We start from the raw sequence: 15,481 nt of genomic DNA on the forward strand, positions 1-15,481 counted from the left end.
TAGTCCCATACTGCTCCCATAGAAAATAAAGCCAGCACTTAGATATAGATGAGAATTCTCCACCTGGGTGCCAAAGTACTTTTGCCAAAGACAACAGTTTTGGCTTAGGAATAATTGTCCTGCTCTGACGTGACTGACAGCAGTTAGGAAGGAAGTTTGGCCATGGATTACAACAGGGAAAGTGCCATTTTCCTGTAGCCCAAGGCAGGAGCATCTGAGACCCAAAGAAAAGTAATAAAGCAGTTAAGGAGCACAGGTACTGAACTACCACTGCCCCACTGATGTGTGCATTGGCCTCCTCTCCCCCTTATCTCCAGACCACTGTGAATTCTGATTTACCACATTACCCAGTTGCAATGTTACTATTATTAATGTTCCTATATCATTATTAATACTTACAGAAATTTACATAATTATTTCCTGGAAGGCATATTTTAAAATTTTTAAAACAGCTAATATAAAAAAAATTCTTTGAAAACTCTTTTTGACATGAAAAAAAAATCTCTGAGATTTCCAAGTTTTTTTTAATAAACAAATAATCACCTTTAGACCTTTAGTTCATGTCTATTATTTTGAACTCTTATCTACCATTAAAGCTATTTCCACACTATAAATGAAACAAAGGAAGTTTAGGAAATCGTATTATACACAGCATCTACAGCAATCACTTGGATTAGAATCTTCTCACTCTCCCATCCAGAGTTTCCAGCTACGGTTTAGCATCCTCATGATTCCAGGCAGTGTCCACAGTGGTGAAATGGATGGTGTAGAACAGGCCATCTGCTTTGTGCTATAATTTTACCGTATAGATCAAAGACTTCATCAAATCCTTCCTAAATCCTCTGGGACCCTTTCTGTATCTGGGACACAGAGCAGTAGTAATCTTAACCTGGTTTTGATAACGGATGGTTAGAGTTTCTATTTCTGTGTTTTAAAGATCCAGCTGGAGATCAAAAGATACAGGTCACAGCGCAATAAAGGGCTCCAAGAACAGCAAGACGTGCAAGACGGGGCAGGTGGGGTTCCAAGCCTCCCCATGTTTAAACAAGGCCATTTGCCAACAGGGTGCCTAGGTAACTTTTCATTCAATCGGGGAGAGCTGAGAGCAAAAGGGTACTTGCTCTGAGTAACGACTCGGGGATAAAGGGCGCTACCAGGAACACCCCAGAAAATGCGAACACGTGACCATCAGTGAATAGACGCTTTTCCAGCAACAAGAATAAGTAAGATTCTTCCTGCACCTTTTCAATCTGCCCCAGTCTCTAACAATGTGTCTTATGCAATTTCAACAAATCCTCAAAACTGCTTTGAGTTGAATTGTGTCTCTGCCTTCCGAATGCACACCAACAACCAAGTAAGATCTATGCTGTGTTAGCCTTTCCAGATCCAAACATATTCAGAGGATGAAAGAGTGCTAATTATTGTGCATCCAAGATGGCGAACACAGCTCATCATGGCGTTAGAAATGGCTAACTGTGCCAGAAAGACTAGAAGACTAACACAACCAGCGAGGTCTGAAGATAGCTAACATTGGAACAGATCACTGCTAAACTGGGAAGTGATTTCATATCAAACACTAAAAACAGATGAATAAAAAGGCTTTTTTTTTTCCTTTGTAAACCATCATTTTATGCTGTGGTTTACCTGATCATTTATTTACCTTTAATACCATTTCCAGAGTAAATTATAAATAATTGCCTTTAATTTAAAAAAGAAAAAACCCTGGCTGGGTAGTGGTGGCACACACTGTTAATCCCAACACTTAGGAGGCAGAGGCAGGCAGATCTCTGTTAGTTCGAAGCCAGCCTGTACTACAGAGTGAGTTCCAGAACAGGTAGGACTGTTACACAGAGAAACTCTGTCTTGAGGGGAAAAAGAAGAAAGAAAAAAGAGGAGTGGAGCTCGAGACCGACCCTGTGATTTAAGAAGAAACCTATTGCAACTTCAAGGTGCATTCTAGAGCTAAAGAAACTGAGGCAGGAGGACTGGAAGTTCAAAGCCAACCTGGGCTAGAGATCAAGGTCCTGTCTCAACACTAACAACACACAGACACAAACTATCACACCCAAATAGAAACAATCTAGCAAAAAAATATATATATATACCCACTAAATATAACACACACACACCACTGTGGTATGGTTTGTCTTTGTTATCAACTTGACTGAATTTGTAATTACCAGGAGAAACATCAGAGTGTACCTTGAAGAGCCTTTCTCATACTAAAAGTCCTGTAGGTACTACATTGAGTCTTGGAGGAGATGTTACACTTTTCTTCAAAGGCGAGATGAAAAGGTCACAAAACTGTCGCTGTTTGTCCAAGTGTACACACTAAGTCTCCTAGAAGTAGGAATAGCAACTGGAGAAGGAGACCAAAGTGAGGAAGAAGAGCAGAGAAACCGGGAAGTCATTAGAAATTAACGGAGTAGTGCAGAGAGACTCCTCCAAACACAGCCCAGGTCTCAACATGGCAACAACAAAGGGAAATTTACAGATGAGGCCCAGGGTCAGTCGCTGCATGGAAAATAACTAAAAAGGAACAGAGAGGGGATGAAATTCTCACTGTGCTGGCTAGTTTTATGTCAACTTGACACAAGCTAAAGTCATCAGAGAGGAGGGAATCTCAATTAAAAAAGGCCTCTACAAGCTCCAGCTATAGGCAAGCCTGTGAGGCAGTTTCTTAACTAGTGATGGATGGGGGAGGACCCAGCCCATTGGGGGTGGGGCCAGCCCTGGGCTGGTGGTCCTGGGTTCTATAAGAAAGGAGGCTGAACAAGCCATGAGGAGCAAGCCAGTAAGCATCACTCCTCCATGGCCTCTGCTCTTGACTCCAGGCTCCTGCCCTGCTTGAGTTCCTGTCCTGACTTCCTTCAGGGATGAACAGTGATTGGGAAGCGTAAGCCAAACACACCCTTAATTCTTCAAGTTGTTTCTGGTCACGGTGTTCCATCACAGCAATAGGAACCCAAACCAGCCTGGAAGAATTCTTGTGGGGTTATTTTTGTTGTTGTTGTTTCACTTGTTCTTTTGAGATAGGGTCTCACCGTAGCCCAGGATGGCCACAAGGTTGCTACTTAGTCCAAGATGACTTTGAACTTCTCATCCTCCTGCCTCTGGTCCCCAGGTGCTGACTACACACCTGGTTTTATTTAACAGTTTACAAATTAAAAAAAAACAACAAAACATAAAAATGTGAACTTCTGAATTCTGGAATCCATACTTGGTTTTAACATAAACTGATTCACAACGGTGTAGCCTGCCCTTTTTATCAGTCTACTTCCTTCCAATAGGTGGCACTCTACTCCATGTAAATGCTCTCAGTTGGCTGCTGACCTGCCCTGTACCAGTCAGAACTGCTCTCAGTGATCCTGGACAAAGTATCAATAGGCCACATGTTTTATGTAAAACTTCTCTGGTCGTTTAACACAAAAACCCCAGAGAGGTCAGCTGGTGTTTTTGAGGTCACACAGGAAGCCATGACGCTAAGTCTAATTTCTAGCAGGGTTTTCTACTTTGAAGTTCGGTGCGGCCTCTTTCTTTTTTTTCATAAGGTTTTGTAAGGTTTTTTTTTTTTTTCCCCTTTTGCAGTTACAAAGATATGATACGGTAAGTCTTCCCATTAGCTAACACTTTTAATAAATAGAATGTACTTTACTATTTGGACATCTTTTGTGCTTATTAACACCTTTTAAAATAATGGCTCATCAGTACCTGGAACTGTTGAGACAGCTTTAATCACACATCACATTCCTATGGTGCTCTAAATTACACTGGGAAAAGCCCCATACTGCACTCTAGAATACCTAGAAAAGTAGCTCAAAAAAAATCACAGAATCATACTAAGATAACTCAAAATCACGCAGTGACTTTCTATCATCAACATTTCAAATAATCACTAGTCCTCTAACTGGAAGGCTCATAAAAGTGACCACACACAGTTAGCTCTTGGGTGGTAAGACTATTAGAAGCGAGCTTCTACATTAAAACCTGATAGCAAATAAATTCTAACTTGCAAAACTTGAACCCTAAACAAAATTTTTAAAAAATTAGAGACAGTTCCTTTTAGGGCATTCCTACCATGATCTCTACTTGGAGAGAGTGGCTTAGCAGTTAAGACTGTTCTTCCAGAGGACCCAAGTTTGGTTCCCCAGATCCAGAGAATCTGGCACTTCCTTCTGGCCTCCACATGCACCTGTGCTCACATGCACATACAGGAGCTCGTATACACACACACACACACACACACACACACACCGGTTAAAGGCAAAAAGCATCTTCGCTTTTTTTTTTAAAGATAAATATATAGAAAGCATAAAATGAAACAATATATTCTTACTGCATGAAGAATCAAGAGGGTGGAAGTGAGATGAGGCAGGTGATTCTGGGATATCAGGAAGTTTTTGTATAAAGTGTCATTTGAGCCTACATAAGCTAACTGGAGAAACTGACAGCTGGTAAGTCCTTCAGAGGGTTGGGGGTGGTGTTTATAAAGGCACTGAGGTTGAAGAACAAAGAGTCATGTGGTAAAGCTTAAGATATATAAAAGAGGGTAGGGAAGGAAAAGCTTACTTAATTTCAGGGGAGAAATCAACATATTCCAATCTCCGCACTTGGTAGTCTGGACTTCCTTGATTTAGTATTGAATTGCCATTGTTGCACAGACTGAGAGGTCCTTCAGTCCCAGAAGTCTGTGTGCAGAGCGGTAAAGGGAGACAGGCTAGGTGAAGGGAATCAGCTCCCTATATAAGGGACCTTGAGGATACAGCTCAGTGATACAGGACTTACCTGATGCTGGTGTCTCCCCATCATCTCCCCACCATGAAAAATAGAGCCAACTCATGCCAAGCAGTGATAGTATTTCATGTAATCCTAGCAATATGTGATGTGTTATTTAATCCTAACAATTCAGGCACAAGACATTTTCATAGATAAGCAAATGCCACCAATCAGCAATAGCTGGGCTCGGACACACACAAAGGTTGATGGATGGAAAATTACTCAGGTTTTAGGAATGGAGAAGCCAAAGAGCTGGAAGGCAAAAGGTGTGAAACGTTCTACGGTCCTGGTAAGAACACACGTCACAAAATGATTCAGAACCTTTAAGTCATATATGAAGAAAACTCAGGCCCAAGGAAAATGAAGAAGACAGGGCGTCATAAAATCAGTCATAAATTAGACTAAGAAGGAAAGGGGGAACAAAATGAAGTCAAGAAAAAGAAAGTAGAAAACCTAGATGTTTAAAAGACTGCTCAAGGAGGCCTACCATCTCAGCAATGGGGCAGTTTAAACACAATGAGATCCCACAGCAGCTCTCAGGACAGAGGACTCAGGATGTAGCTTCCCAGAGTGACAGTGCCAAGTACAAGGTCTGAGACTATTTTCAGTGGGAAAGACCATGGTTCAAAACCAAGTCTAAGGAGCTGGGATAAGAGCAGATCCCAAACAGAAAAGACCACAATGCAGTGTGATTACTGGGACATGTCAGAAGAAAGGCATGCCGGGGAAGAAGTGTGCCGGTGATGAAACCAGCCTTACCTGTATGCCTTAGAGAAAAGCGGGAAAACTGAACTGCTGCTGCCGGTGGGCTTTACTGCCTCAGCTACATCAACACCCAACGCTGTTTTATGACATCAATGCTATGACGTCAGAGTACTGATTTGACAGTCATTGCAACTTCCTTCCCAGAAGAGCGCAGGATAGGTAGAAGCCCACCAAGGATAGTCACAAGGATAGCCACTTCACAAATGGGGTTCAATGAAGAAACAAAAAACCTTAAAACTACTTTCACTACAAAAACAAGTAAGACTCACGAAGACGTGAGACTGTAAGACATAACTGAGAATTACTTCCTAAAGCTGAGTTTATTTTCATCCATTCTTCTAATGTTATAGTGTGACGTAAGATTTTTGATAATCTAAAGCTGTGGTTATCCTGAACGAGAGCCATCTTATTAGAATGTGATGACCAACACAATGCTTACTTCTTTGGCCACACACGCACGCACACTCATGCTATGCCGAGTGCCAACGCTTCTGATTCTAACACACGCTACCGGATAACACCACGAGGGTGAAGGTAAAAAGTGAGTGAGATCAAGGCTATAGTTCATGTAACTTTCCACGTCCGGACGAAATGGAAAATTACAAGTGGCTTTGTTCCATCTTCCCATCTTTTTTTTTGTAAGTATTCAAAATCATCAGCCTCCTAAATCGGATCTTTGTTCCTTGCTAGTTTAAGGTTGATTTTCTATTTCTACTTGATGCACCCACATTTATGGAATTAAATCAGTGAATTGATGAAAAAAAAAAATCCCTAATGTTGCATATAGAGCTATTTGTTTGGGTAAGTAAGAAAATGCTACATTTTAAGCCAAGAAACTCTTACATCAGAGCAGCATCCTGAAGGGGAAACAGGAAGGGAAGGAGAGAGGGAAGCACAGCCTGGGCTGCAGGCTCTGGCTTTGGAGCCTTGACTTGCAAACAGAGTATTAGGACATCCATCAATAAAGAACGAGATGCGTAAAAATTCCAAATCTTAATCACTGGACTGAGCTGGTAGAATACATAGCCTTGATATTAAAACTCCGTGAGAGATTTACTATGTTAGCACTTGCTTTAAAGAAATAGGTAACAAAAAAAAAAAAAGAAAATTCACATTATATATCATAGAAGTGAAATAGAAATTCAATAAAATATTTTTTTCTTTCAAAAAAAGAAAAGAAATAGGTAACAATTGAATGGCAACAGACGTATTTTGTCAGAGAACAAAAAATGAAGACCTATGTCACAGGAGCCTCAATGGTGGCCGAGTAAAGTGGGGCCTGGTATTTCAGCCGCTGCAGCGTACCTGCCATGAACAGTAGTAGATTTGAGAATATCTCCAGGCAGGACCACTGTGAGTTCAATGTCTTTATCGATCGTATTTTCATCTTGCTCCGTGATGATAGCAGCCGAGTCCATAGGCTCCCCGGCAGAAGGGACACCCATGCCCTTTGTCTCGGCAGGAGGGAGTGGTGCCTTCGCTTTTGATTTCCTCCTAGAATAAAAAGAAAACCGAGAAAATAATTTTTTTGTTTGTTTGTTTTTCGAGACAGAGTTTCTCAGTGTAGCTCTGTGTCTTTCCTGGAACTCACTTGGTAGCCTAGGCTGGCCTCAAACTCACAGAGATCCGCCTGGCTCTGCTTCCCGAGTGCTGGGATTAAAGGCATGCACCACGACCGCCCAGTAAGAAAATAAAATATCTTAAAAGAAGCTTTTCTAGTATTACCTAATTTTATAAAAAAAAAACCCAAATCTAAGTTTAGGTTATTCTCACACCCAGGAAAATTGTAATTTGTTAATTAAAAGGCACGAAATATGAATAGCCAATGAACACATAAAAAATGTTCGTCACTAGCCATCTGGTAACCAATCTAAAAGGACATTGAGATCCCATCTCATCCTACTCAGAATGGAGGACATTAAGAAAAAAATAACAATTAATGATGCTAAGAATCACAGAAAAAGGAGCCCTTACAAACACTAAGTAGGACTGTAAACTAGTCAAACCACTTTGGAAATCTGTATGAAGGTTCTGGGGAAAAAACAAAACAGATGGACTGTCTGACCCAGCATGCCATTCCCAGGTATTCACTCAAAGGACTTTAAGACAACATATCATAGAGATCCTTCTTCAAGGATAGTCACTGCACCACTATTCACAATAGCCACACTGTGTAATCACCTTAGGTGTCCATCAACAGGAATGCATAAAGAAAGCAGGTATATATACACACAACAGCATTTGATTCACCTACAGATTGGAATTGTGTCACTTTCAATAAAACTGATATGCAACTGAAGATTTCAATATTAAGTGAATTCTGACTCAGAGAGACAAATAATGCATACTTTCACCCATTTGTAGACCCTAGCTTTTATATAGATATACAAAATCATTTCTGTCTGTATGACCTAAAAGTAGAAACAACTGTCTATGCGAATGAAGTTGACTACTAGGAGAGGGGGAAAGAGAGTAGAGAAAGGGATAGGGGGGGGGGGGGAGAATGGCATTATATGTATGTATCTACGAAAATGTCCTTATGAAACCCAGAGCTATTTATGTATAATGAATATACACTTCTTTAAAAAGACACAAAATCTATATTGGCCTTCATCTGCTTCAGTAAATGTTCATCTCTACCAAATCAAGTATACCATTTCTCTTCTTTGATGTGGCAACATTAACAATGTCTCAGGATGGACTACTGCACTATACACTTCACAATGGCTCCCAAGTCTGCTGTTCTTTCCACACCAGTATGCTCTACTTCTCTACCCAGATAAGCCTTATCTATCCATTATAGTCTAGCTTAGTTTACCCTCCCTTCCCAAAAGCGTACACAGAACTTCTTTCTTTGAACTGATGCAGCATATGCAACTGAATCTCCAAATCTAGCATTTTTCCCCTATTTTCCCCTGATTACCGGATCATCCCTCTGAATTTATAAGACCATGGAAGAAGAAAGCAAGCTGTAAGCGGCTCTATTTTCTACTGCTTCCTCCTAGCATGGAACAATGAACTGTCTCACTGTAAGACACTCATCTGGGCATGGCTATTACCCAGTGGGCATTTTCAGACAAGTTTAACTAAGGCAGGAAAGATCCACCCTGAATGTAGGCACCACCTACCAGAAGGCTAGGGTTCAGCCTGCATAGAAAGGAGAAAGGGAGGGAACACCGGCCCTCAGCACTGCCCTAGAATCCTAACATCACAACTTCCTCGTCATGGTAGAATGTACTGACAAACGGGGAGCCAAAAGACACCCTTCGTTTTTTGTTAGCCACTTCGTGGCAATGGTAAAAACCACAAAGTAACTGTGGTTCACAGACCTGTAAAACTGCCTTGTAGCCTATGGAAGGCTTGGGAGCTGCAGCCTAGAGAAGCCCAAGAATGCTATAAGCAGCACTGAATGGGCCATTCAGAACTTCTGAAGACCAGAATGCCTGCAGAAATACAGGCCGGAAAGGTCAGGCTCTGGAGAGGTTTCTGAGATGAACAGGACTCTATCAGGAACTGGGTTAGAGGCCACTCCTGTCCGGTTCTCCAAAGAGTCTGGCTGCATTCTAACACTTGAGGCGGAAAGCAATGGACTGTGTTATTCAGCAGAGCAATTTTCAAGGCAGCAAAACATTCAGACTGTGGTCTAGTATTTCCTCAATCTACCCATTGAGGTTTATGTGAGACTTGCGGCAGAAATTAAAAAGTGTGCAGTCTAGCAAGGAAAGGAACTGGAGTATGGTGAAAGATGCAGACAAGATTGAAGGAGATAAAATAGCACTAAGAGATGAATTAGTGTCATTAAAGAGAAATGTTGTGTTCTTTACTGGGTAACAGGAAAGATGTCCGGAGAGCAAGACTCCACCTATGGAAGGCACCAACTTTTAGGAATGCAAATTCATTTGAAGAGAGAGATCCAGAATTGAAAACACCACGACAGCCTCCCCTATTGAAGGGACTCCCTGCTTATAAACAATTCCGTAGGGAAAGTTATTTCCCTAGTTTTGCCTGCCACAAAATACAAAAGCTAAAAGAGCTATGGAAGAGGAGTCTAGACTGTATCTCGTGTTGGCAGCAGAACTGGAGACCATCAGCCACAAGGTGCTGGTTTTACAGGCATGTAAAATGCAAAAATTATGGGATCATGGTGGCTTACACCATGGTTGCAGGAACCTGCTGAGACCAGGCAAAGGTAGGTTCCCTGCTTTGAAGTATCCCTGCTTTGAAATACTGTTGCATGCCACTGTGAAGATGATGCCTAAGCTGCAGTGAAGAACCCCACTACGTTGGGAACGTCAGAACCATTGAACGTCCACCAAGGGAAGCTGCAGGCATGGTGGGGAGCCAGTCTAAGTGAGAAGCTATGGATGCTGTAGACGGCAGAACTGAAGGACCTGGTCTGCTCAAGTCAGCGTCAGCTCCAAGGATACCATCACAAGCCCCATACCTGGACATGAAGCTGGGGATTGGATGTTTTACCTGCTTAGTTTCCTAGTGATTTTGTACAACCTTTTCTTTCTTTACCTCTATTCCTCCTGTGTGGAATGTGTGTATTTACACTATCCTGTTGTATATTGGAAGAAATGATAATGTAGCTTTAAAAAGGTTTTCGTTTATAAGGTATTACAATTAAGAAATTACCTTGGATCTCATAAAACACGTTGGACTTTTGGACAATGCTAGAACTATTAATATTTTGGGGATTCTTACAGATGAACTAAATGTCTTTTGTGTTATGAGAGAGCCATGAGCCTTTGAAGACCATGAGTGCGGGGCTATGGCTTAAAAAGTATGACTGTCAAACTGACAAGGAATAAACATGTGATTGGTTAATATTCACAATTAACATGGACAGATTTAAAATCACCTAGGAGGAATCACTTCTTGGTGTTTGGGCTAAAACTAAGATCAAGTATAGCATTACCTAAGAGACAGACCTGTGGGTAGGCCTGTGAAAGTGCTTCCTTCTGGAAAGATTTACCTGAGGGAGGAAGACCCATCCTTCTATGGGAGTGCCATCCCAAGAGCTGGGAGCATAAACCAAATAAAAGAAGTAAAGCAAGAAGAGCTGTAGCCTACAAGATCACCTCCCTCTCCTGACTGCCCAAGATGCCACGACTCCCCAGCCATGATGGACTAGACTTCCTTACATTGCTTTTGCTACGGATTTTGTCACAAGAAGAAGAGTGACAAATAGTTACTTCATAAATCACAAATTGGCTCCAATAAAATTTCACAAGTAATTATACTAATTAATACTTTCAGTGTCAAGAGGACAATGAGGCCACTTGGAAAAAGAAACAGTGGACATGTGGAAAACAATTCCTACAGAAACAAAGGTGTGGTGGCCTTTTAAAAAAAAATGAAATGTGAAAAAAAGAACTGTAACTAATGACATATATGTTTTTTAATATTTAAATAAAATTAACTTTAAAAGTTTGAAATGGCTCCAAGATGAAGAGCACTGGCTGCTCTTCCAAAGGACCTGAGACTGATTTCTAGCATGCACATGGCAGCTAGCAACCATTTGTAATTATAGTTCCAGGAGATGTGACACACTTCTCTGGTCTCTGTGGGCAGCAGGCATCTGGTCTCTGTGGGCAGCAGGCATGCACAAGGTGCATGTGCAGCAAAACATTTTACATATTAAATAATTTTTTAAAAACTAATTGCTTTGGAAGAAAGAATACTATTCATTTCTTTTCAGGAAAAATATAAATTTTAATTTCACATTTCCTGAGAAAATATAAAAACCACACGAGATAAATATACCATTCTCCAACTCAGTGTTTTCAAATTTTGTAACTTATTAACCCAAGCATCTTTAAGCACTACTGTAAAAAGACAGAAGTAGTTCTTTGTACACTAAGTTATTTAAAGAACTAGTCTTTAACTTTTAGCCATATAATCAGATTTATGTTATATTTAGGGAAGGCTTCTTTTCTAATTTGCAACAAAATTAAATTTTAAAATGGTTACTATATATTTTTTATTCTATAAAGAAAAACACTGCCCTGTTCTATATTTTAATCTGTAGAAACTGAATACTCATATATAACGAACATTATTTCTATAACAATTTCGTACCCAATTCAAATAAGCACAAGAGAACTAAAGATGAATGATTCAAATACGACTTTCTAAGGACATGGCCCACAGGGCTGATGAACATACAAAATTACCATAAAGTCTGATGAAGGGCCAAAGTTACCTGCACAGAGTTCTGCCCACAGTCACCACAAGACAATCTAACTCTCCTGGGAAGCAAAAGGTTGTTAAGTATAAGAAATATGAATGCACCGGATTTGGGTGAAGAACTCTAAATATATGAGAAATAACTAGAAATTATATTTCTGGCAGAGATAACAAATAGAGCCACAAAGGAAAATAGTGCTTCTTAGAATTGAACACTATGATACAAATTTTACAGAGAAGAGAAAGGAGATCAGCGAAACAGCTAAAAAAAATAAGAGGATTCAATCAAATGGCTTAGTGCAAAGATATTATAACCTACTTACACATAAGCAAAAACTGATCAGAAAGCATAGTGATCAAAAATTCTGCTGGGGATGTCTTTCTGTATGCTGTGAATGTGTATTGCTCTGATTTGGTTGATAAATAAAATACTGATTGGCCAGTAGCCAGGCCGGAAGTATAGTATAGGCAGGATAAGCAGAGAGGAGAATTCTAAGAACAGGAAGGCTGAGTCAGGAGTCGCCAGCCAGGCATAGAGGAAGCAAGATGTGAAGGCAGAACTGAGAAAAGGTACCAAGCCACGTGGCTAAACATAAATAAGAATTATGGGTTAGTTTAAATGTAAGAGCTAGTCAGTGGTAGGCTTGAGCTAATGGCCAAGCAGTTTTAATTAATATAAGCCTCTATGTGTTTACTTGGGTCCAAGCAGCTGCAGGACTGGCAAGTGAAAGAGATTTGTCCTGACCACGGGCCAGGTGGGTGGGACACAGGAAAACTTCAGCTACAAAATTCCTTTTATAATAGTAGAAAAATGGGTTAGAAAAGACTCAAAGTTTCCCCACTTTTGTGAATTACATGTCTTGAAGTTCTCTGGAACTCAGAATCTCCTTTCTTAACAATCTAATCCCCAAAGCCTCTGTCAGCACTACATTACAAACAGATCAAAGCTTACCCCAACCAACCCCATGTGTTGCTTTCCTGGTGTCCATTGGTAATGCTCTCCTCACTTCCGTGTCTTTTTCTATCTACAACCCTTCAAGGTCGAGAGAAGTAAAACTTCCCGAGCAGGCTCTCTCCTGGTTACTGGCCCCACCAATACATACATTCTCACAGTTTTGACACTGTGTGAGAATGCTGTCTTGCATCCTAAGGTAGTTGGAGTCTGTGATGAAACTCCATCTCTAATTACTGCCCTAAGTCAATTAGAGACCAATCCACAGGCTAATGGAAAGTGCTGTCTACGCAGAACTGCTACAAAGAATATCTTCAAGTCTCCTTTGATTGACGTAAAGAACAAAGCATTTGTCTCATTTTTGAACTAAACATGGAAGTACCTGGGAGACTAAGGCTTGATAATCCAAAAAGGAAAGTGTAAAGACACACAACACAAAGGTCACCAAGTAGACGGTTAACTCTGAAGACCAGAGCAAAGACCACAGCTGAAAATGGCGGAGTAGGAGTGGGGAGGAGACTCAAAGCGAGCTTCAGAGAGTAGAGAAAGTGACTCAGTCCCCGAAGGCAAAGTAGGACTTCCTAGGTAGAGCATGTCCTGCCAGTTAGTGTTGGCTGCAAGTGTGAGCCATTCACAAAGTGAGGGTGTGTCTCTCCAGTTCACGTACTCCATCCACCATAGTCTAATCTAGTGAGCAGAATACCAGGAGAAGACCTGGGTTTGGCCTGAATCTTAAATAGCTTCAACACTTTAACTTACAGGACCTTTCGTTTTTCAGCAGAAGATTTCAAATACTTTTTGTTTAACCTACTGACTCCTCCTGGTGTCAATGTTTTGATGACATGATATGAATCGGCAAGACAACTGAATATTACTCAAGCCAAGTAAAAATAGTCAAACATAGATTATAGGTTATCTAACTGCAGAAAATTCTAGTAATAGAGAGGGAGAAGAGGAAGATAGGGAGGGAAAGGGGAGAGAGAAGGCAGAGGGACATAAGTATTTAATAGCTACTGTCTACAAATGTGAGTCTTTAATACCATTTATCTTGTGTGGCACACATATGCAAGCATGTGTGCATGTGTGAGTGAGAGTGTAGATGCAGGTGCATACAGAGACCCAAGGTTGATGGCAGGAATATTCCTCCATCACTCTCCCACATTATTATTGAGGCAATACCTCTCAATCAAATGCAGAGTTCACAGCCACAGCTCATCTTTATAACCAACTTGTTCTCAGGATCCCTGCCTCTCTGCTTTTCAGAACTGGGATTTACAGGCAAGCCACCATGCCTGCTCAGCATTTCATTTATGATTCTGGGGACCTGAACCCCAATCTTTAAGTGTAACCAGCTGGTACTTTAATTGCTGAGCATCTCCCCAGACCCTAGTTTCCAGTAGTGCATTGAAATAAATCATAGTTTCATAGCTGAAGAGATGGTATGGCAGTTAAGACCACAGGTTGCTCTTGCAGAGAACCTGAGTTGGGTTCCCATCCATGTCTGGCATCTCACAACCACATTAACTCCAGCTCCAGGGCATCAGGTCATTTCTTCTTCCTTGCTCTATGGGCACCTGAACTCACGAGAACACACGCATATACATAATTCAAAAATAACAAACATAAATCTTAAAGTGATAGTTACTGTCATTGAAGCCCCACATCCCACTGGCTGACGGATTTTGATGCTCAGGATCAAATATACCACACTGAGCAATTAGAAAAGTGCTCCATCATTGAGTTGATTCCCAGCTGTACCCCACTCCTTTTAAAAAGAATACTGAAGAATTTTCACAGCAGCTCTTCTTTACCAGTGCCATATAGTGTGGTTACCTGTGCCCATTCAAAGGGGCTGCTACCCTTGGCAAATCTCAGTGTTAAGAGGTACGAAAGAGAAGATATATCTGAAAACATATCTGAGACAAAAAAAAAATCCCCAGATTAGATGAAAAATTAATCCTTAAAATTAGCATGCCACAGTAAATCACTGTGGAATTATTGATTTTTAATTTGAAAAAAAATTAACTACATTTATTTACTTAGAAAGAGGTGGGGAGACACAAACATTCCTGCCACAGAGGCCAACTTGCAGGAGTCAGTGTTCCCCTTCCAATATGTGAGTCCTGTGGATTGAACTCCGATCAGCAAGGCAGCAAGTGCTGGTACCAGTCGAGTCTTTTTTAATGATTTTCATAAAGACAGCTATCATTTCAAATAGCCAGTACATTACTTTTCTGCAGCAAAACGCCTAGCAGAATCAACTTAAGGAAAGGCGGGAGTTTGTTTTGGCTCAAAGTCTGGGGGTCCATCCTGGTGCAGGCACGGTAGTGCACTAGCTGTAGCAGCAGAGGGGCTGGTCACATTGTGTCTGCCCACAGTCATGGAGGCAAGGAGGTCAGAGATGAACCCCGGTGTTCGGCTTACTTTCTCCTTTTCTCTTACTAATTTGTCTGGGTCCTCAGCCTCTGGGACGGTGCTGTCCACAATCAGGGTGGATCCTCCCTCCTTAAGTCAAACCTTTCTGGAAACACCATCACAGACACACCCAGAAGTACTTTTCTTAGGCAATTCTAAATCCAGTCTAACTAATCATCACACCCGATGATACATTTTTAAAATACCAAAACCTCAGTTGACTCAGATTTCCACTGGTATCCTACAACTAACACTGGTCTTTTCATCTGATCTAGAGCCCTCCAAATTCTGTGTCCAGGATGATCCTAACTCCATTACAGTCAGAATTGAGACCCATAAAAAATGGAGGAAAAAAAAAAACCCAGAAATGTAGCAAAATAA

General features: G+C 41.0%; 1 protein-coding gene across 1 annotated transcript in view; it reads right to left on the reverse strand.

Moving 5' to 3' along the window:
* Cobll1 (cordon-bleu WH2 repeat protein like 1) overlaps positions 1 to 15,481 on the reverse strand; it is a 152,615-nt gene that overhangs the window by 48,612 nt on the left and 88,522 nt on the right. Inside the window, exon 2 of the mRNA XM_059260558.1 lies at positions 6,847 to 7,035. Within this exon, the coding sequence (XP_059116541.1) occupies positions 6,847 to 7,035 (189 nt within the window). The remainder of the gene's footprint in view (positions 1 to 6,846; positions 7,036 to 15,481) is intronic.

The sequence above is a fragment of the Peromyscus eremicus genome, chromosome 4, assembly GCF_949786415.1.
Source record: "Peromyscus eremicus chromosome 4, PerEre_H2_v1, whole genome shotgun sequence".
NCBI classification, from domain to species: Eukaryota; Metazoa; Chordata; class Mammalia; order Rodentia; family Cricetidae; genus Peromyscus; species Peromyscus eremicus.